Below are 23,580 nucleotides of genomic sequence, written 5' to 3'. Positions count from 1 at the left end.
AAGGCGCGTTGTAGGAAAGCTCATTGCAAGGGAACAATTTGCCTGTTAAAAGGCAAAGTCTCAGACGCTGCGGATGTTGGCTCAAGTGCTATGCTGTCGCCTTTGATTCCCGGCCCAAGTCTTTGTTGGGTTGATGTTGTTGACAAGTGTTCTGACAAAAGCAGCCTATAAGGGCTTTTCACACCTGAAAATGTGCATGTTTGATATACAGATTTTGCAGAGTATAGGATCACTATAGTAAATTTGTAGGTTAAATCCCTTCTCCAGGTATTGTGAAGATCTCTGCAGAATCTTGACGCCATCTCAAACATGCCATTATCCCAACATTTGCTTCCCTGGGATGTGGTCAGCTATGAAAAGGCTAATGGGGGGGGGGGGGGCAAAGGTTAACCTTAAACAAGCCTGCTCTTGACCAAGTTAGCCATCACAAGCTGCTATGGTTAGCCCCAAACCAGGACAATACCTATTCTGGGAGGCTAACATTCATCAAGAGAGCTTAGGCGCTAGCTCGCTACTGGTTCAACACAAGGCTAATCTGCTAAACATTTTGAGGGATTTAAAAGCCTGAAAAGCCCTTCATTACAGACACATGTTCATTTAGAACTTATTAACTGAGACAATCTCAGCAGGCAAATCAAGAAAGGGCTTATGGCTCATGAGTTCTTCGTGGCTAAAGGATATGTAATGCCATGAATGAATACATTAGGAAATAAAATGTCATAACTTATCAGACCTGCTGTGCAGTTGGGGGGGGGGGGGGGGGTACTGGGGTAGCCATGGAAAGGGTTAATCAAACTTCAACCACAGTATAACAACGTTTCAGAGACTAACACCACAAAGGATTCTAAACACTCAGTGTGAAGATTTGAGGGTATATATATATATTTTTTCCTTTCTTTTGGTAGCTAAATATTTAATTATTGATATTTTATTCATAGAAAAGTTAACATGTACACACGCTGACACTTGTCACTAGTAAGGAGTGGTGGGATTGGGACCTTTATTATTTGGTGGAATTCACTCTTGCCGGCGCGCAACAAATATACTGTTTATGCAAGTAAGAATATAATTAGCTAGAATAATAAATCACCATGCCTTGTAAACCAGGAAGTGTTAACAGAGCCTACCCACCCTCCCCAAAATAAACAAGATTTTTTCTTTTTTTAAAGACAAAAGTTAAGACTAGATTCTCTCACTGGCTTCTTCAGTCTTCAATCCACATGTGTCACCAGTCACTGATGCCATGGGGTTTGGGTGTGTCTTTCGCGCCACCAAGGAGTTGGTTTCTCGAGGTGGGATCGGCTAGCGTACTCCAAACCCAGGTGCAAATGCACTAGAATGGGTCGGAATATTCACGTCTTCTGTGGGCCTGGCTTGTCTGGTTGGTATAGTTGGTCAGGGGTTTAAACGGACCACGTTTTGGGTTGGCAAATGGAGTGTCAACATATGTTGACTGGGTTATGCGGTCACTGGAAAGCCGTTCCTTGTTCTTCAGACCAGGGTGCTCCACCTTCGCACAGTAGTTTGGGCATATGAAAATCCTGCATGGTTTGCCACAGTCACACAGATCAGAGAGGTGAATTTACTAGTTGACTAGTCTTTGCAATTTTCCCCTTCTCCCTATCAACTAAAATTACGTGGGCAGACTTGCGTGACTGCATCAGGGTTCCTGTGAGACTTGGGCGACGTCCCGATTCTCCACCCTATCCCAAAGAGTGCACTCGTACACTCCCCCTCATGGATTTCAAAGGAATGGACTGCTGTGAGAAATATGGTGGAAACTCCTTCCAGGCATTCTTGCACCAATCCAATGCATGAGTGAACACTTCAGGAGGTTGGAGAATCTGAAAGTAGCCTTGGCTAGCCCGAGGAGTGGAGGGATCCAGATTGAGTTTGTGTGAAGGTGGGGGACCTGTGTGTGGGGGGCTAGTGCAGGTAATCGTCCACAGCAGCGAAGGCGCAGGAGCCACTTCCAGAGTGTGCCATGATGGACAGGCACTGGGCAGCCTGTCCCACAGCCTGGGCCAGAGGGGGCTGCTTGGGCAGGTTATGAGTCTCTGTGGGGGAGGGTGGGTAGAAAACATCTATGTAAGGACTACATATCACTCCCATAGGCAATGCATAACACTCACAGAAAATGAAGGTAGCTAAGGACACAGCTGAATGAGTAACTTGGGGGGGGCTGTGTAAGGGCCTTTGTGTGCACATCTTATTAAAATTAATAAAAGACTGATTCAACACCAATTTTCGAGACTCATACATTTCTAACATCATTGGGCAATGCATTACACATCATATCCATGACATGGGCCTAGTAACTAAGGACACTAAATAAGTCAGTTCCACATAGCACACCCATAGGCAACGCATAACACCTCCACATACACAAAACAGTAGCTATGGACACCGCCAAATTACTTCTTTACCATGACTCAAATCAAAAAATGATAACTTTCCATTTATGACCACGTTGGTAATTAACCGCTCCCTCATTCGTTGGCATTTTCAAAGGAAAACGATAACGCCCCAGTCAACGCAAAGCTATTCAGAATTAGCATTATTCTAATCAAAATGCTAAATTTACAGGGCCAGTTTCCCAGACAGAGATTGAGCCAAGTTCTAGACTAAAAAGCATGTTCAATGGAGATTTTCCATCGAAAGTGCTTCTTAGTCCAAGACCAGTCTTTAAATCGGTGTCTGGGAAACCACCCAAGAGTGTATGACCCAATGATGTACAACACTTGACTGCTGGCCTAGGAATTGGTTGAGGAGAGGCTCTGAAGTGACAACAAGAAGTGGTGTAGCTACCTAGAATTGCACTGTTGAGTGTGGAACACACCGGTTCCCTCTGGATAGAGTCCAGCTGGTAGCCCACTGGGCTAGTCCACGGGTCCGAGTAGGCCAGCAGACTGAATGCATCCTACAGAGGGAGATGGGGACGTGATAAGGGACATACAAATAGAGGAAAAAGACAGCCAAGAAGAACAAGAATTTGGAAGAATGTAAAAATCGTCGCAGGGAAAAGGCAGGGTAGCAGAAACAGCTGTTAATGAGAGATGGAAACAGTGAGTCATGGTACAGTAACCTCAAATTGTACACTAAGTTCAATGTTGACAACAGATCATACACTGAACAAAAATGTAAATGCAACATGTGAAAGTACTGGTCCTGTGTTTCATGAGCTGAAATAAAAAAAATTGGTCCATATGCACAAAAAGCTTATTTTGCTCAAATTTGTTAAATTAAACCACCCACCTGACAGACATATCAAGAAGCTAATTAAACCGCATAATCATTACACAGGTGCAATGAAAGGTCACTAAAATGTGCAGTTTTGCCACAGATCTCTCAAGTTGAGGGAGGGTGCAATTGGAACGCTGACTGCAGGAATGGCCACCAGAACTGTTACCAGATAATTTAAATGTTAACTTCTCTATCATAAACTGCCTCCAACGTTGTTTTAGAGAATTTGGCTGTATGTCCAACCGGCCTCACACCACATGTACCCACGCCAGCCCAGGACCTCCACATATGGCTTCTTGGCGTCTGAGGGTGGGGGGAGTATTTCTGTCTGTAATAAAATCCCTTGTGGGGAGAAACTCATTCGGATTGGCTGTAAAACCTTGGATGCAGCCATGGGTGGGCATATCCCTACCCACTGGAGAGCCAGGCCCACCCATGGCTGCACCCTGCCCAGTCATGTGAAATCCATCGATTAGGGCCTAATGAATTCATTCCAATTGACTGACTTCCTTATAGGAACTATAATTTAGTAAAATCTTTGAAACTATTCAGTGTGGTAGTGTACTGCTAGACAAATACTGTTTTGAGATATGTGATGTAGTTGTAGGCTATGTGACGCAATGTGGTGCGACGTACACGCAAAACATTCACAGCCAAGGTTTTACAGCCATTACATTGAGCCATTGATCTGAAGTCATTTGAACATAATTGATGGAGAGTACCTGGAGCCATTGATCGGAAGTCATTTGAACATAATTGATGGAGAGTACCTGGAGCCATTGATCGGAAGTCATTTGAACATAATTGATGGAGAGTACCTGGAGCCATTGATCTGAAGTCATTTGAACATAATTGATGGAGAGTACCTGGAGCCATTGATCGGAAGTCATTTGAACATAATTGATGGAGAGTACCTGGAGCCATTGATCGGAAGTCATTTGAACATAATTGATGGAGAGTACCTGGAGCCATTGATCGGAAGTCATTTGAACATAATTGATGGAGAGTACCTGGAGCCATTGATCGGAAGTCATTTGAACATAATTGATGGAGAGTACCTGGAGCCATTGATCTGAAGTCGTTTGAACATAATTGATGGAGAGTACCTGGAGCCATTGATCGGAAGTCATTTGAACATAATTGATGGAGAGTACCTTGAGCATCTTCTTGTTGACCGAGTTCTTGCCGCATTCTCGGCGTAGGTGCTCACTCATGCTCTGGAGCTCCCGGCCAAAGTGGATCATCCTCTCTATGGCTGCCTGGCTTCCCCCGCACAGCTGCCTCTTGGACTGGGCTGACTCCACCTCTGTGGACACAGAACCAATCAAATCCTGCACGTCACACGAGGACAACGCATTCAGCCACTCAGAGGGTTGCTTTGAAAAGATGCAGACAAGAGTCATTCATGTCAGTGTAATTTTTTTTACAAAAAAAAGAGGCTGTACATCGGAATATAACAAAAGTGCAATCTGGGAATCTACGCGATGATCATTTCAATTTTGGCTATATACACCCATTGGTATCTTGAATAATAAGTTATGCCTCGTGAGTATAGCACAACCGTCTTATCGTAACCCCCAAAAGATGCATTACTCCATTGTTGAAATTCATTTGTAAGCAATGTATAGCTTCAAAATGTTAAAAACTATCATGTGCATGTCATGGACTGTCACTCACCCATGTCTGCGTCACAGTCCTCTGTCTGGGCTCCGTGTTTAGAAGTGCCATTGAAGAAGCCATTGGAGGAGGACTCGGTCACTCCGTTGGTGAAGTGGTCAACCTCCATGTCCACATCAGTACTGAGGGGGGGGGGGAAACAGTAGGTGTGTTTTAGTGGATCCGTTTTAAAAGATTAGAAATTCTATTTTATTTGACAGACAAATAGACAACTTAACATTCATACATTTCAACACACACTGACATCACACTTCCTCAGATTCACATTTCCAAGTCTCTGCCCCATAAGACTTCAGTTGTTTGTCTTTAGCTCCCCCCCAAAATAATTTATATTTCAATAAAGCATTTGATTCTTCCATTCTTGTAACATTGGAGTATCATTTGAGTTCTAGTACTTATAATCTTGATAACAAATTAGTTATTAGGACTGCAAGCCGATTTGTAAATTCAAAGTTTTGCGCAGTCCCACTGCAATGTAGGTCGATCTTAAAACCTGCGTTTTTGGGTTGTGATACGTTGTGTCAATACCTTGTTTTGGTAGAAGTTAAGCAGGCTGTGCAAGACTGTTGGTGTTTATTGTTGTTTATTTTATCTCGTGTTGGATGCATGTTGAGGCGTTTACAAGCTACCTAGTATTGAGTAGGGTGTTCAGTACATAGTCTTATGCTCATGTTCAGTACATTATAGCCTTGTGCATGTTCAGTACCTGGCGTTGGGCTGCTGCAGGCTGTGGCTGCCATTGAGGGAGCTGAGCTCAGCAGCGGGTGCAAGGAGGGCTGGGCCCGGGGGGCAGGGCTTGTGACTGTGGGGGGAGGGGTGGGCCTTACTGGACATCACCCCATTACAACAGCCGCCGTCAAATCCTGGGAAGCAACCAGGACAGTCAGATGAAAAAACACCATACAAGACACAAAAAGATGAATGGCAAGCTAAATAAAGTGCACCTTAAGTATTTGACTGAATTAATTTGATCCAGGACTGGGTCATGTTCATGGATAAGGTTTAGAAATGTTTTGCAACAAAACAAGAAATGCAATACTTTTGGACAAGTGCAGGTAGTCCCTCCATGTTTGTTAGTGTTCTTCCGTTTGGTACCTATTGAACACGCCCCAGGGTCATAGTTATAACAGCACACTGTAGCAGAACATGGAACGGGAAAACATGAAAAAGTACCTTCCTGTTTCAGCCTGTTAAGTGCCTAATGAACACAACCAGATGTGAATATACACTGCACAAAAACATAAAAATGCAACATGTAAAGTGTTCGTCCCATGGTTCATGAGCTGAATGTCCACCAGAGCTGTAGCCAGAATGTAATGTTAATTTCTCTCCCATAAACTGCCTCCAACGTTGTTTTAGAGAATTTGTCTGTATGTCCAACCGGCCTCACAACCACACCAGCCCAGGACCTACACACCCGGCTTCTTCACCTGTGGGACCGCCTGAGACCAGTCACCCGGACAGCTGATGAAACTCGGTTTGCACAGCCAAAGAATTTCTGCATAAACCCTCTGAAGCTCATCTGCGTGCTCGTCCTCACCAGGGTCTTGACCTGACTGCAGTTTGGCGTCGTAAGCGACTTCAGTGAGTAAATGCTCACCGTCAATGGCCACTGGCACGCTGGGAAAGTGTGCTCTTCATGGATGAATCACAGTTTCAACTGTACTGGGCAGATGACAACAGAGTACGGCACCGTGTGAGAGAGTGGTTTGCTGATGTCAACGTTGTAGCGAGTGCCTCATGGTGGCAGAGGGGTTATGGTATGGGCAGGCATAAACACGACGGACAATGAACACCATAGAATTTTATCGATGGCAGTTTGAACGCAGAGATACCGGGACGAGGCGCATTGTCGCGCTGTTCATCCACCTCATGATAATACATGGCCCCATATCGCAAGGATCAGTACACAAGTCGTAGAAGCTGAAGATGTCCCAGTTCATCCATGGCCTGAATACTCAAGACATGTCACCCATTGAGCATGTTTGGGATGCTCTGGATCGAAGTGTACGACAGCGTGTTCCAGTTCCCACCAATATCCAGCAACTTCGCACAGCCATTGAAGAGTGGGACAACATTCCACAGGCCACAATCAACAGCCTGAGCAACTATGTGAAGGAGATGTCGCGCAGCATGAGGCGAATGGTTATCACACCAGATAGATATATTTTTTAAGGTATCTGTGACTAACCAATGCATACCTGTCATGGGAAATCCACAGATTGTTCAGTGTATCATACCTGTGAGGTAGGCCTGGGAGCCGCTTGCTTTCTGTCTGGGGCTGCTGAAGGGGCGGGGCGAGCCCGTGTAGCTGTCCTGGGACTTGGGGCTGCGGCCTCCCAGGCAGCGCACCTCGCTGTCCGTCCCATTCACCATCTCGATGAACTGTCTCACCCTGAGAGACAGTGGGATTAAGTGGACAGGGGGAGGGTTACAAAGATTAGGCCTATCCAATACAACCGTCAACCACCACATTAAAAATACAGCATCAATTAAGTACAGAAATACCAACAGACAAGGCTGCACATCAATGTACAGTCTTGCCATTAAAGGGTAAGTTCAGGAATTTACAACCACTTCCAGGGTGAGGAACCATCTAACAACAAGTTGTAATATCCTGAGCTTCCCCTTAGAAGGTACAGTTCCTAAATGTGGCAAGATTGCCTATCCCTCGCCATTACTCACTTCAGCATAAATAAGAGGTTGGGGTTACTCTCCAGTAGGCTGGGGTACAGCTGTTGGGTGGTCTCAATGGCCTCTCCCATTCTGCCTGACAACACCAGCTTCTGGATCTCTGCAAGCACATCCCATTTACATATTGGGAGGAGACTTAGTGTGACATGGCATTTCCCCATTCGTCTCCAAGGGTACGAGAGCGGCAACATTTTAAAGTGTTACGGACAATAATTTATTCTAGGCCCATTCCATTTTGACCCCTAGGCAGACGTGTCCCTAAGAAATATTGTAATGGCTCCACCTATGCCTACTACCCATCAAGTACTTTTACATTTTGTGAATGTAGCATATAATTCTAATATACTCAAAGCAAATACACAAGTCAATGACAGGACACACCCTAAACACATCTTTCACACAAGCATGACTCACTCTGTCGGTTTTTAATGGAGGCCAGTTCCTCATGCACAGCCTGGTCTGTGGATTTGGCAAAGGCTTCGGCTGTGGCACAGTAACTATGGTGGACCAGGTAGGATGCCACCATTCTGTGGAGACAAAGAGGTGGGAGAAACAGAACAGCTCAGAGAGAAAATACAGATTACAAATAATGATATGCTGCCTTCAAATGCTGTTGGGAATTTGGAAATACGAGGTTCAGACTCGGAAATAACCACTTAAAAACAAGTTGGAAAATTTGAGATTTAAAAAAAGGTGGCAATAATACAAGTCAAACCAGTTGCAAAGGAAGATGGGAAATGTAGTTTCCATTGGTGTGTACAGCTACAAGGGAAGGTACTTACTTCTGGATCATGGACTGCCACTCTCCCTCCCTGTCCCCTATGGGGAACCTGTCGATCTGGGCCTGGATCTTAGTCCGCCACTCGCGCATGTAGTCCTCGATGTCGAACACAAATGGGTGCTGGCCAAAGTTGGCATCCACCACCTCCCCAGGGGTCTGCAGCCCCACTGTGGGGTACAGGTTGGGCTGGGGGCACAAATATACTACGATGATTTGTTAAATCACTAACAAATTCTCTTAAAATGTTGGATGTATGGTTCAAACATATGCTCTTATTTTCATCAAACCACTCGAGGGGAAAAGTTCCATATAGCCTCAACCACAAATGAGTGAGTGAGTGTATATAATACAATTTCACAAGCAAGATAGATCAAGGAGCCGAGTTGATACCAGGTGTGCATTCACAAGGAACCAAACGAAACTGGGAGGGAGGGACCTACCTGAATTTGTCCGCTTAAGAAACGTTTTTGTTCTCCGTTGCAAAACATTTCACTACAGTGCGCAATAATGAACACACTCCAGGACGGGTTGTTTTATAAGGACCAGATAAACAAAACCATAGCGACATGGTTCAGGATCCTCATCTAACTGATACATATACACACACACAGTATCTTAGTTTAGCTGACAAAGTTGGAGTCAAAAGAACTTTACGTTGTCAGCTGTGTTTGAGCATTCAACAAACGCTTCAGACCAGGTAGCTATTGCTCTTTCCAAAGTCAAGACAATATACCGTTAAAAAAGAGCAGAACTTGCCATCCATCAAGAAAGACTCAACCATTACTTGCATTGGGGGGGGGGGGGGGCAACTCAATATTAGGACGGTGTTCCTAATGTTGTGTAGACCCAGTGTATATGGCAAGGTAAACGATCCCGGATAACATTTACAAAGAGAGAAAGACATAGGACTATCCGTACCAAATTTAAGATGGGACAAATTGTGCCTGGAAATACAAAATTTAAACATGATTCTTCTCCCCCATGGCTGAGTAGTGACAAATATGGTGTCTCATATTGGCCTGGTAGAGGTGGTCTTCACTGATATGACCCTTAAAACGCTTTGGTGATACTATTGCTCACAATTTCTATTTGCCGCAAAGCTTTTTAAATTAACGATTAAAAAAAGAACGATGATTGTCCACTTAACTAATCGAATATAAACCCCCACATTAACTGGAACAGAATATGGAAAAATATGACCTTGACATCCCATAATCCAAACCACCAACTTATTCATTTTAAATTTGTTCAGACAGTATCACACCAAGGAAACATTTTACGATGAAATTTGCCTCTGGCAGAGGGGGGGGTTATGTATGCATTTATTTGATTGTTTTTGTACCTGTAACCCCCCTCTGAAAAATGACGACTGAAGAAAAGGTTGGTCACAACAAAAAAAGCAGTTCAGGAAATTAAGTGGAAGTTATGGAATGCGAGTTCTACATTGGCATATTCAAGAAATAAAAACAATCCCATGACGACTTGGGTTGCATTCTCATTCGGCATACTCTGGTAGTTCCCGCCCCGTTTCATGCCTAACGAACATGACCCTGGAGTTAGCAGCGGAGGGATTTCTCAAAGCCCGTTTCATGGTCTAACAGAGAACGGTCAGCTCCAGTGGAGTTGACGCACATCACCGTAGAGCCCAGAGAAACATGAATGCTGGCTTGTGGCCAACAGCTTCTGCTCAATGGATTATTGTTTTGGCTAAAGCAGTCGTATTTTATCCTCAAACAAGGGGTCATTCTGCTGGTAGGGGGACGGCGCAGCCAGCGCTCACCCCCACCTCAGTGTAGCGAAAAAAAAGCAGACATGTAAATTACACATTTTTTGGGAACTTTCAAATGGCATAAATTATTCAATCTTCACATATTAGTTTTATATTTCAGATCCTCCAGGCAGCAAACACCATTCAAAATATGCATTGTTAACATTAAAGCTACAGTCTGGGATTTGGGAAGCTGTACAATTAAAATTATTGATATTTACCCATTGATTCTTTAAGAATTGAATGCATAAAAATCCAAATGAAATTAGAACTGTCCATCATAAGCCAAACTATCACGTTTTATTACTCCACCCATTGTTTACTTTGTTGTTTGTAAACAATGTTCATCTTCAAATAGGGTTCAAACTGGTAGGCCTGATCAACAACAACGAGACAGCCTATAGGGAGGAGGTCAGAGACCTGGCCGTGTGGTGCCAGGACAACAACCTCTCCCTCAACATGATCAAGACTAAGGAGATGATTGTGGACTACAGGAAAAGGAGAACCGATCACACCCCCATTCTCATCGACGGGGCTGTAGTGGAGCAGGTTGAGAGCGTCAAGTTCCTTGGTGTCCACATCAACAACAAACTAACATGGTCCAAGAACACCAAGACAGCTGTGAAGAGGGCACAAAAAAATATATATATATTCCTCCCCCAGGAGACTGAAAAGATTTGGCATGCGTCCTCAGATCCTCAAAAGCGTTCTACAGCTGCACCATCGAGACCATCCTGACTGGTTGCATCACTGCCTGGTATGGCAACTGCTCGGCCTCGGACCGCAAGGCACTATAGAGGATAGTGCGTATGGCCCACTACATCACTGGTGCCATGCTTCCTGCCATCCAGGACCTCTATACCAGGCAGTGTCAGAGGAAGGCCCTAAAAATGGTCAAAGACTCCAGCCACCCTAGTCATACACTGTTCGCACGGCAAGCGGTACCAGAGCGCCAAGTCTAGGTCCAAGAGGCTTCTAAACAGCTTCTACCCCCAAACCATAAGAACATCAAATGGCTACCAGACTACTTGCACCCCCCCCCCCCCCCCTCTTTTACACTGCTGATACTGTTATTATCTATGCATAAGTCACTTTAATAACTCTACCCACATGTACACTACCATTCAAACGTTTGGGGTCACTTAGAAATGTCCTGGTTTTTGAAAGAAAAGCACACTGAAGACCTGGTACAACGCAGGGTACTACTCCCTTCACAGAACAGCCCAAACGGGCTCTAACCAGAATAGAAAGAGGTGCACCGGGGCCTTCCACTCCTCTTTGTATTCTGGTTAGAGCCAGTTTGCGCTGTTCTGTGAAGGGAGTACACAGCTTTGTACCAGATCTTCAGTTTCTTGGCAATTTCTCACATGGAATAGCATTTATTTCTCAGAACAAGAATAGACTGACGACTTTCAGAAAAAAGGTCTTTATTTCTGGCCATTTTGAGCCTGTAATCGAACCCACAAATGCTGATGCTCCAGATACTCAACTACTCTAAAGGTCAGTTTTATTGCGTCTTTAAAATCAGCACAACAGTTGTCAGCTGTGCTAACATAATTGCAAAAGGATTTAATGATAAATTAGCCTTTTAAAATTATAAACACAACGTGCCATTGGAACACAGGCGTGATGGTTGCTGATAATGGGCCTCTGTAGATATTCAATAATAAATGTTTAAAAAGCCATTTCCAGCTACAATAGTAATTTACAACATTGTCTACACTGTATTCCTGATCAATTTTATGTTTTTTTATTTAAAAAGTGCTTGTCTTTCAAAAACAAGGACATTTCTAAGTGACCAAACGTTTGAACGGTAGTATGCATGTATTACTTCAATTACCTCGACTAACCGGTACCCCCTATATAGCCTCGCTATTGTCATTTTACAGCTGCCCTTTAATTCCTTGTTTTTGTAGGTATTTTTCTTAAAACTGTATTGTCGGTTGATAAAATGTGATACCATCTCTTGGATATCGTGAAATGTTAGTCCATGCAGCGGGAGTGTGATCAATGAATGAGGGGGATTACATTGCCATAACCCCATCCCTCAGCTCAGCTGTGGACCAAAACAAGTGGCAGGGGTGTCACCTAGTTTTTTTTTTCAAATCCCAGAATGTAGCTTTTAAAGACAAAATGGCCGGTGGGATAATACTTACCGGTAGATCGGTAAAGGCTATTCCTAGAGTACAGGAGAGAAGATAAAAACATCAACATATATTTCTTCATCTCTGACTGAATATCCTATGTTGGGTACAGGAATGCATGAGGCAGCATATCTATTCTATTCAAACCATGGATGTTCAATTGGACAAAATGTTGCCTCTAAAATACATTAAAGGGTGGGATGAAATGTGATATGCTAAGAAAAGTATAGAAATGTGCCTTTACGAGTCAAATGATTCAGACCAGGATGAGACAGAACAATATTGTGTGTCATGTGTTTACATGTGGCGTGTTGTTTGATAGTGATATGTTGTAAATAAATAATTGTTTATAAAAACTAAAAAAGGTGGGGCAGGCATTATGTGTTAGCTCAGAGTGTGTACATTTTCATTTTCCGGTTCCAAACACCAGAACTAGCCTTGTAAGTCGCTCTGGATAAGAGCGTCTGCTAAATGACTTAAATGTAAGAGACCGTTATCCAATTTAGGAAATCCCCACAATAACTCCACAAAAAGTTCAACTGAATGACACGGCTTAAGTTCCATTTCGAATTATTACATTAATTCAATTCATTTTTATGTTCTAGAGGAGGTGTGTTCCATACCTAAGCTGTGGCCATTCTTTGTGTAGAAACAGGTGTTGTTGATGAGGTTGACGCAGCAGCCAATCACGTCGCCTGTAGTGAACGTGGGGCCGTAGGGCTGCCCCGTGCCGGAGGAGCAGAACGAGTGGCCGTCATCTCCGTGGTAACCATACGAGTGTTTGTCCCAGCCTGAGAAAAACCACACAGACATTGTCGTCACTCTGAAAGACGCCGCGACTTACAATATAAACTGAACAAAAATGTAAGCACAACATAGAAAGTGTTCCCATGTTTCATGAGCTGAGAAAAAAAATAAAAAAATAAAACACCACTTTAAAAATGTGCATTTTTGTCAAAACACAACGCCTCCAACATTGTTTAAGAGAATTTGGCAGTACGTCCAACTGGCCTCACAACCACATGTAACCACGCAGGGGGAGGAGGGGTTGCTGAGGAGTATTTCTGTCTGTATTAAAGCTCTTTGTGGCAAAAAACATATTCTAATTAGATGGGCCTATGCAATAAAGGCCCACCCATGCCCAGTCATGTCAAATCCATAGATTAGGGCCTAATTAAATATATATATATTTTTTTTTATTGACTGATTCTTATATGAACAGTAACTCAGTAAAATCTTAGAAATTGTTGCGTTAATACACTGCTCAAAAAAATAAAGGGAACACTTAAACAACACAATGTAACTCCAAGTCAATCACACTTCTGTGAAATCAAACTGTCCACTTAGGAAGCAACACTGATTGACAATAAATTCCACATGCTGTTGTGCAAATGGAATAGACAAAAGGTGGAAAATATAGGCAATTAGCAAGACACTCCCCAAAACAGGAGTGATTCTGCAGGTGGTGACCACAGACCACTTCTCAGTTCCTATGCTTCCTGGCTGATGTTTTGGTCACTTTTGAATGCTGGCGGTGCTCTCACTCTAGTGGTAGCATGAGACGGAGTCTACAAACGACACAAGTGGCTCAGGTAGTGCAGTTCATCCAGGATGGCACATCAATGCGAACTGTGGCAAAAAGGGTCGCTGTGTCTGTCAGCGTAGTGTCCAGAGCATGCAGGCGCTACCAGGAGACAGGCCAGTACATCAGGAGACGTGGAGGAGGCCGTAGGACGGCAACAACCCAGCAGCAGGACCGCTACCTTCGCCTTTGTGCAAGGAGGTGCACTGCCAGCGCCCTGCAAAATGACCTCCAGCAGGCCACAAATGTGCATGTGTCTGCTCAAACGGTCAGAAACAGACTCCATGAGGGTGGTATGAGGGCCCGACGTCCACAGGTGGGGGTTGTGCTTACAGCCCAACACCGTGCAGGACGTTTGGCATTTGCCAGAGAACACCAAGATTGGCAAATTCGCGACTGGCGCCCTGTGCTCTTCACAGATGAAAGCAGGTTCACACTGAGCACATGAGCACATGTGACAGACGTGACAGAGTCTGGAGACGCCATGGAGAACGTTCTGCTGCCTGCAACATCCTCCAGCATGACCGGTTTGGCGATGGGTCAGTCACGGTGTGGGGTGGCATTTCTTTGTGGGGCCGCACAGCCCTCCATGTGCTCGCCAGAGGTAGCCTGACTGCTATTAGGTACCGAGATGAGATCCTCAGACCCCTTGTGAGACCATATGCTGACACATGCACATTTGTGGCCTGCTGGAGGTCATTTTGCAGGGCTCTGGCAGTGCACCTCCTTGCACAAAGGCGGAGGTAGCGGTCCTGCTGCTGGGTTGTTGCCCTCCTACGGCCTCCTCCACATCTCCTGATGTACTGGCCTGTCTCCTGGTAGCGCCTGCATGCTCTGGACACTACGCTGACAGACACAGCAAACCTTTTTGCCACAGCTCGCATTGATGTGCCATCCTGGATGAACTGCACTACCTGAGCCACTTGTGTGGGTTGTAGACTCCGTCTCATGCTACCACTAGAGTGAGAGCACCGCCAGCATTCAAAAGTGACCAAAACATCAGCCAGGAAGCATAGGAACTGAGAAGTGGTCTGTGGTCACCACCTGCAGAATCACTCCTGTTTTGGGGGGTGTCTTGCTAATTGCCTATAATTTCCACCTTTTGTCTATTCCATTTGCACAACAGCATGTGAAATTTATTGTCAATCAGTGTTGCTTCCTAAGTGTACAGTTTGATTTCACAGAAGTGTGATTGACTTGGAGTTACATTGTGTTGTTTAAGTGTTCCCTTTATTTTTTTGAGCAGTGTATATTTTCAGTATAAGTACCTCTTCTCTATAAGATAGTACTTTATTAAACCCCAAAGAGGAAATGTGTTTGCACTAACCATCACACACACACTAGAAGCAACACTTCACCAATGCATCTTAAACTAAATGTTCAGATTAAAAAGCCTCACAGCAGAAGATAAGGAGTATCCGTTTTACACCTGGGTAAAATATAGGCCTATCAATCTGCCATGGCACTGGTTAGATTAGAAGCTCACATTTATTTTAGTATAGGTTTTTAAAAGCTATGACCTAACATGTGTATTGGAGTGTTACGCTAATTAGGTCTTCTGCTATAAATGTCAAAATAATTTAATAATGTTCTCACTTGAAAACTCATACATGTATTAGGTTTCCTAAGAATTAGCCACATTACATTTGACACTTATGTGGGTAACAGTTTTTTTTTTATAGCAAGTTAGCAACTAGCCATTAGTGATTACTTAGCCATGATCTGGCACTGCTCTGTCTGCTGTTTTATACGACTGCGCTGCATTGCTATGCCGTGGCCCTTTGCTGGGCCCGCCCTGTGTCCTGAAGTGTTACAGGATGCATCTCAAATTGCACCCTATATAGTGCACAAGTTTTGACCAGAGCATGTGGGGCACTATATAGGAAATAGTCTACCATTTTGGATGCAGGCCAGTGTCAGAGAGAGACACCCTGCACTGCCAGATAAACAACCCCCCCCCCTCCAACATGTGACCCTGTCCCAATGGTGTCATGTCAGGCCAGATAATAAGCAGCCTGTCTGGCTTCTAAGGGCACACCCACACGAGTTTCAGACAATACATACTCAAAAGAAAATAGACAATCCACTGAAACACACACAAGAGTATGTTCATCACCAGCACGTCTTCCAGACAATACACACACACACAAAAACGAATTCACATAATGCCCCATCGCAGACAGGGACAATTCACAAACCAAACCCTCTTCCAACACACCCGAAGACCAAGGCAGAGTCAACCTTGACACACAAGCTAAAGCTTTCAACAGAGTCGCCTTACCAGGGAGTCTGTTCATGTTGACACCTTGAGCCGAGAGACCAATACCCATGTACCTGATAAACAGAAAGACAGCAGGGTCAAAATGTGTGATCCAGGCATGTTAACAGTTATAAAGTATTGGTTCCGCTGGCTACGGATATCTAAACTGCCTCAAGGGAATTTCATGAATCACACCAACATGATGACACCCTCATGCAAAGGTCAATTCCTAACTGTCCAGAGACGTGATAGGCAATGGAAATCAGGGGTGTGTTCATTAGTGCACAACATAGCAAAAGTTGAATTGCAAATGAAAAAGTGTGTCTTAGACAAATTCAATTTACCCCCCCCCCCCCCCCCCCCCCCCCCCCCCCCTGTTTTTGTTCCGTTTGGTTCCTAGTGAATACACCCTAGGAAAGAGTTAATAGGCCAATTAGTTGGGGGGGGGGGGGGGGGGTCTAATCTCAGAATCGTTAACCATTACAGGGAACTGATGAGACGTCCTCGATTGAACAAAATGTTAACTGTAGACTATGATTAGTGAAGTCAAAAGGGGTTTGCGTGGGTAGAGCCCAATTCTGTGCATCCATCTTACCCATCTCGGCCTTTACTGATGATTTTCACCTCAAAGTAGTAGACCCCGCAGGCAGCTGGGATGGGATGAGTGGCTCGTACGGATGCCGCATCTTTAGGGGTCTTTCCATGACCTGTGGGTGGATGGAAGCGAGGGCATGAATGAAACAAGACACCCTGTAATCAATTCAACCCCTAGCTCTTACCCGTAGGCACCACTTTAGATCTGAAACAATTGGATAGGCGTAAGTAGTATGGCAGAAATGCCCTCTGGCCAATCAGACGGCAGCAATTACAACTACCATATTGCTTAAACCTATCAGATCTACTAGAACGCCGAGAGGTGTGGGCGGAGAAATTGGAATTCAGCACTAGCGCTGAGCGATTAGTTACTTTTGAGGTCAATTATACATTTTTAAATCACTTTGGAATTATTTTTTCAACATTAATTGCACGATGCAGGTTGAATGCTGTAACAGAACAATTCATAAAAAGTCCCATGATGGTAGTGAATGCTTATCACTTAACCATCATTTATTCACATGACTTTAATAAAATATTTACATTTGTTTTTTTATTATTATTATTTAATTCCAAGTCATCTATAGAACTGCTGTCTATGCCCTAACAAAATTACTTTCATGAATGCTGAATACCAACTATCAAAATCACTTAAACCGTGCATTTCAGGTAGATACCTTGAAGCAACTGCTCTATCCCTCTCAATTGGGCATTCTGGCTTCCTTCGTCTGCCTAACAAGGCAGGTGTGAAAGAAACAAAATCAGACAAGTAGGCGCGCAATGGATTACGGTCATTGTAGTTCATAACCATTTCTTCTGCACTAAACTACTGTATGTCGACTATTTGGCCGGTTGTGAACTACAACTCCCTGCGTCACACAGTTAAGGTTTAATCTAATTCCTGTAGAGAAATTGCATGATGTGCGCTTTGAGCTCACAGGAAAAATTACAAATAGAACGAGATGTTCAAGTAGTTAAAAAAAATTCAGTTCATTCAAAACCACTTTTTTATTGCGTGTGTGGGGGGGGGGGGGGGGGGGGGGGGGGGGATTCTGATCCACAACAATGGTTAGCCCACATTAGGAGACCACTAATGAGGTGTGGGAGAAAATTCTTATTTATACATCTTACCTACATGTGACAGCAGAGTTTTTATTAACACCCACCCGATTGATACTGTGCAACTCATAAGAACATTCTGCCAGCTCGACCTACTTCGATTTCAACAACATTCATTTGGGAAGGTTGTTTTGGGAAAGCCGTTAGAATTGTTCATTCAAAACAGCGCAAGATGACCGAATTACGCTTTGGAAAGATTGCAGACCAAAAAGTAGATTTCTGGTTTAAATATCCATTGTTAACTTAACATTTAGCGGTAGATCTACTTTTGGTCATGTAGTGTGTGGACACCTGCTTATCGAACATCTCATTCCAAAATCATGAACATTAATATTGGGTTGGTCTCCCTTTGCTGCTATAACAGCCTCCACTCTTCTGGGAATGTTTTCCACTAGATGTTGGAACATTGCTGCGGGGACTTGCTTCCATTCAGCCACAAGAGCATTAGTGAGGTCGGGCACTGATGTTGGGCAATTAGGCCTGGCTCGCAGTCGTTGCTCCAATTCATCCCAAAGGTGTTCGATGGGGTTGAGGTCAGACCTCTGTGCAGGCCAGTCAAGTTCTTCCACACTGATCTTGACAAACCATTTCTGTATGGACCTAGCTTTGTGTATGGGGGCATTGTCATGCTGAAACAGGAAAGGTCCTTCCCCAAACTGTTGCCACAAAGTTGGAAGCACAGAACATCATTGTATGCTGGAGCAATAAGATTTCACTTAACAAAACCATAAAAACAACCCCAGAATTCCTCCTCCATTAAAAACTTTAGTTTGCACTATGCATTGGGGCAGGTAGCGTTCTCCTGGCATTCACCAAACTCAGATTAGTCTGTCAGACTGACAGATGAAGTGTGATTAATCACTCCAGAGAAAGCAATGCCATTGCACCAGAGTCCAATGGCCGCGAGCTTTACACCACACCAGCCGACGCTTAGCATGGTGTTCTTAGGCTTGTGTGCGGCTGCTCGGCCATGGAAACCCATTTCATGAAGTTCCTGACGATCAGTTTTGAAAAGTGATTGACATTAACCTGTTTATCCACTTGTCCTTCAGACAAGGTGACCGAAAATGTGTTGTTTGATGCAAGAAGCCACTTTATAAAAACACAATTATTCCATTATCATTATTACAGAGAATCAGACCATGTATGCTACCCTCTGCCTATTGGCTACTTAGCTTATGCAAAATTCAACTGGCCCTTTCAGACAAAAAAAAAAAGGCACAGATCCATATATGGCAATGTTCTATTTGCATATTGGCCTACTGCAGCACCGATTGGTTATGGCGCACGGGCCCCGAGTGGTGCCTGTCAATGCAATAGAATCCAACGCCGATGCGTTCTGGCTACTCCAAAATCTCTCGCATAGTTTGTTTTGTTGCATTGAAGTGGCTAATATTATGTTGACTCAATCACAATTTCCACAGTTAAGGGAGACGTTGATAGTGTTAACGGGGGAGGGATGTAGAAAGTTGAATGAAGTTCAATCTCTTGCTTCTCTGCGTGGGCTGATATTTCTTCTGCGCGGAAGTCCCAGTGGAGCTTTGCGCATGTGCACAGCTTAGAGGTAACATTGTACATAACCTAACAGCTTTGGGAACAGACTTTCCTCATCAATCATATAGCCTAGATTGAAAATAGCATTATGAATGATTGACTTGCCCAGATGGTTTCCAAAACCTACCTGGGCCAGCAGCCCATGTCTAGCCCTGCAAGATCCATAGGTACGGCTATACAGTGCATAGTCTACAGGTATGCCCGTAATGTAATTCTGAAGTCTAATACATCCACAGTGCGATTTCAGATGTCAAATTAACTACATTGTCTTTTGTTGAATTTATATAACATGCAAACCTTACTTGGACTAGATGATGCTAAACACTATGTATCCATCAGTTTCAATGGGGGAATTTAAATTTGAAGGCATACTGCAAATTCCACTATTGTGGCTAACTTCACCAGAGAGGAAGAGGGCCAACTCTGTGAAAATTTCTCCCTCCTGCAGGTGAAGGTTTTGTTGTTTCGCCCAAACGTGGAGTTTTGTATGGAGGCCAATGAGTGTTGAATTTGGCCAACAACAAAGAATGTATGGCTTATTTCCTACATGAGGTTTATTTGATCTAATAGAAGTTTCATATTGCTTAAGTGGTTACTAGTGTACTGCTAAGTAGGACACGTGACATCCCGGCAACATTGAGAAAACTTTATCGGAGTTGTCTGGAGATGACTATTCATGGCATGAGGCTAGTAGTATAGCATCCCTCGCCATTGAATACAGGTGGTTGAAATCAACAACCCTCATCGAATAATAACAAAAAGGATTTCGATAATGAGATGTATCCACCAACACAAAGAAAGGATAGGCGGGAGCTAGACAACCCGCCATGCCGCTTTGTGGTCAACGACTCCCATTGTTTGGGCGAAGAGACATACATCTTGTCAGTATATCTATAATCTTTGGCCCACCCATCCCTGTGAACATAATGACATGCCCTAAAGTGTCAGTCTCAAGTGACCCGTTGTCATCCAAGTGTGTTCGTTTAAAGTTTGCGCTATGTCTGCCTGGCTGATGCGTCAAGGAGCCAGGGTTCCAGTTGACTGCTCCTACAGTTTTGCGTCAGTACTTGCCCAGAAAGACAATTTCCATAGAAAATCAGATTTGAACATTCCTAATAAGGACAGTCATCACCTTTGTGCACAAAACATTAATTGAATTATTCAAATTGTCACAGAGGCTTATTTCCCCCAGCCATTTCCTGGTTGTTAAATTCTAATAATTCGCCTAATTTCAGTTTGTGACAAAACGAGCTAGTGTAGAGAATCATTGTACCATCTAAACCACGGAAATATATTGTATTTTCAGCTGTTTGAAGCTGTTGCACAAAACAGAAAGAAGCAAAAATTAGACTTAATGTGAAGCATATAAATAGAGCACAGAACAGAGCAACGGCTTTTTAGCCATGCTTTCAATGAGAATGACAGATCTATAAGTCATTCCTATGTGAATTTAGTCAGGTGGCCCCAAAAAAACATATCGCAGCTTTAACATTTTATATTCATCCAATATGTGGCAATGTTTTTGGATCGTGGCTGCTCCCCTGTGCGCACCGAGTTCAAGTGCGCATGTCAAGTTGGGCTGTGTAAACCGGATATAAAAACGGTCCATGAATCGGCATATGCAAACGCGAATAGATTACTTTGAAAACAAAAGGTCAGGCATTGTCTAGTTCTTATTCATATTATAACCTCAGTGGTATGTATAAACACAAGAGGATGTGTAAAGCCACGATGTTCTCTAGACACATCACATACTATGAAGAGATTGTTTAAAGGGTCAAATGCATGGCCTACACACCCAGAAAGGAAATACACTGTTACACCTTGATGTAGTAGGCCCACATCAAACACGGGGAAAAATACACTTCAGATACCTTTAGTTGGTTGAGGTACAAAGCAAGAGCCTTGATTTTCACTCCAGCCATTGACTTACAGTTGCTACTTCCTAAAAATCCACCATGACATAGCAACCGATTGAATATAGGGCATACAGATCCGAAATGGGTAATGCTGAAGAAGCACATCTAGGCTAGCTAGCTAACTATAGGCCTATAGCTAGACGACAGTCTACACAGGATAAGGGCTTTGCCTTTAGGTGTCGTTTTTTTGTTTTGTCAGCTTGACAAAGCTAGCTTGACAAAGCTAGCTTGCTGATTTATGTGCCAATTTAACTAGTAGGTTAACTAGTATATTAATTAATTTGTGATCCCTGGGCCCTTGATAAATAAAATAAAAAAACAAGCTAGCAGTGGGCCCTGGCATTATAAATCAGTTAGCCTAATCAGCTAGGGTTACGGGAGGTTTTGGCCGGGGTAGGCCGCCATTGTAAAATAAGAACTAGTTCTTAATTAACTGACTTGCCTAAATAAATTAATGTTAAATAAAATAAAAATTACAAATCAGCGGTTGTGACATGTTATTTACGGACCTGGTCGAGTCCATCTATGCTAAACAGCTGAAAAACAAATAAGTTAGCCAGTTAGGTAGCAAAATACAACTGACATGTCAATTATGTTTAAAAAAAAAAAAAATTATCAACTTTTGCTAGTTTTGACAAACAGTTAGCTAGGACTGCAGTTCGTCCAACTGGAAAGCTCGCTGGCGTAACGTTGCTACTTAACGTTCTTGTTTTGGCTGGGGATTTCGCCAGCTGGTTTACAAGATAACGTATTGTTGTTGATCATTACCAACCTAACTTAGTTAACATTAGCTTGACTGTTTTTAGCCAACTGGTGCTGTCAATTCGTTTTGAGAACGATAACTGCTAAGATTAACTGCGAACGTTGGCTAGCTAAGGTAACGTAGTTAGCTAAGAGTACGGCTAGTTAGCCACTGACATGTAACCTTAGCAAAGTAAGCGATTGACGCTAGCTAACGTTAGCACTCATATTTAATTTCATTCACGCGTCATAGATAGTTACCTTTATAGTGCACTCGAAGATTGTTCTGAGAGAGGCCAATGTAACTGAACTTGTCCTTCGGGCTCCAGGATCGAGGAAGCGGGGTTTCAAGTTCGTTTACCGCTGGATAGAGCCGTCTGAGTTGCTGGTTGAGCTCATTTTCCTGTTCGTTCAGAGCCGAGTCTCCGTGAACAACAACCGACATAAGAAACCCACAGCCCGATGACTGTCCTGACATGGCGAACAAACGGGTTTATTTAAGTTAGAAAGACGTGTCAGCCACCGATTCAAATAACGTAACTATAAGTCAAACGCCTCCACAAACTGTCAAGTATTTTAAAAGCTAACGCTGCTAGCTAATGCTAGCCACAAAACAAGCTAGCAAACTAAATACGCGTATTGCAAAAATGGCTCAATATCTGACATTCGCTAAACACATACAACGACAAATTTAACGAAGAAAACCCATCTCGCTAAAGCGTTTTTAGGACAAACTGAAAATATACGACACGATTTATCTCGCAGATATGATTAGAGCTGGTAGACATCGACACAGTATGGCTAACCTCGATCTTTTGTTTGTTGTCGGTGCTAATCCACACATTTGATTGGTTTAGAGGAGGTCCAGTCACATTTCCTTAAGGACTGGAAAGTACATGCTCAGACACATAACAAACATCAATGTATCCCTCAATGTTCTACCAGGGGTTCTATCCTCACAATGTTCTCAACAGTTTATTATCTTTAGGCTAATTGGTCTGCAGAAACCCCAACTCTATATGAAGTAGTTTTCTCTTGGAAAATGGTGAAGTAGTTCAATTGTAATTTCTTCATCAAATAGGGTAGCTAATGCAATGCCAGCAATGACTGTAGAAAGTGGGGTAATTTGAGGTATAGTCCTACATTTCCATCACTGTGGAAAATGAAAAAGTTATATAAATGAATAAAGAATCGAACAAACATTTGTTTTAGTATTAACACTGTGGTCACACAAATGAAATAAAAATCTATATAATAATCACCTAATCCAAGTTGAACCTAGCTCACCTACTAAATTTTTTCAAATGCTGTCATCCCCCAGGATGATTAGGCCAACTCTTCCTACACAACAGAGATACTTTCACAATTTGCAGCTCGTTTACAATGAATATGTTTGAAGCTAGTATTAACTGTGGCTTAATATAGTCTAACTGTCCTGAGTCTGAATAAATGAAACCTGGATGCAGGGGCGTCATGACCCCATTATTTTAGAGGTGGTACACGA

The 23,580-nt window shown here is 43.3% G+C and overlaps 1 protein-coding gene across 1 annotated transcript; it reads right to left on the bottom strand.

The window, feature by feature from the left end:
• Positions 1–980: 980 nt before the first annotated feature.
• On the bottom strand, positions 981–22,920 carry ranbp9 (RAN binding protein 9). The gene is made up of 14 exons (XM_055867586.1): positions 22,338–22,920; positions 16,745–16,856; positions 16,171–16,223; positions 12,931–13,098; positions 12,320–12,342; positions 8,397–8,581; positions 8,029–8,141; positions 7,606–7,714; positions 7,161–7,315; positions 5,627–5,783; positions 4,921–5,042; positions 4,398–4,549; positions 2,809–2,920; positions 981–2,057 (listed from the first exon to the last, which is right to left on the bottom strand). Exons 1-14 carry the CDS (start codon positions 22,552–22,554, stop codon positions 1,927–1,929), a joined length of 1,809 nt encoding a protein of 602 aa, XP_055723561.1. The 5' UTR covers positions 22,555–22,920; the 3' UTR covers positions 981–1,926.
• Positions 22,921–23,580: the final 660 nt, after the last annotated feature.

Source organism: Salvelinus fontinalis, chromosome 17 (genome assembly GCF_029448725.1).
Source record: "Salvelinus fontinalis isolate EN_2023a chromosome 17, ASM2944872v1, whole genome shotgun sequence".
NCBI lineage: Eukaryota > Metazoa > Chordata > Actinopteri > Salmoniformes > Salmonidae > Salvelinus > Salvelinus fontinalis.
The sequence above is the reverse complement of the archived record's forward strand: the minus strand, read 5'-3'. Positions and strand labels throughout refer to the sequence as shown.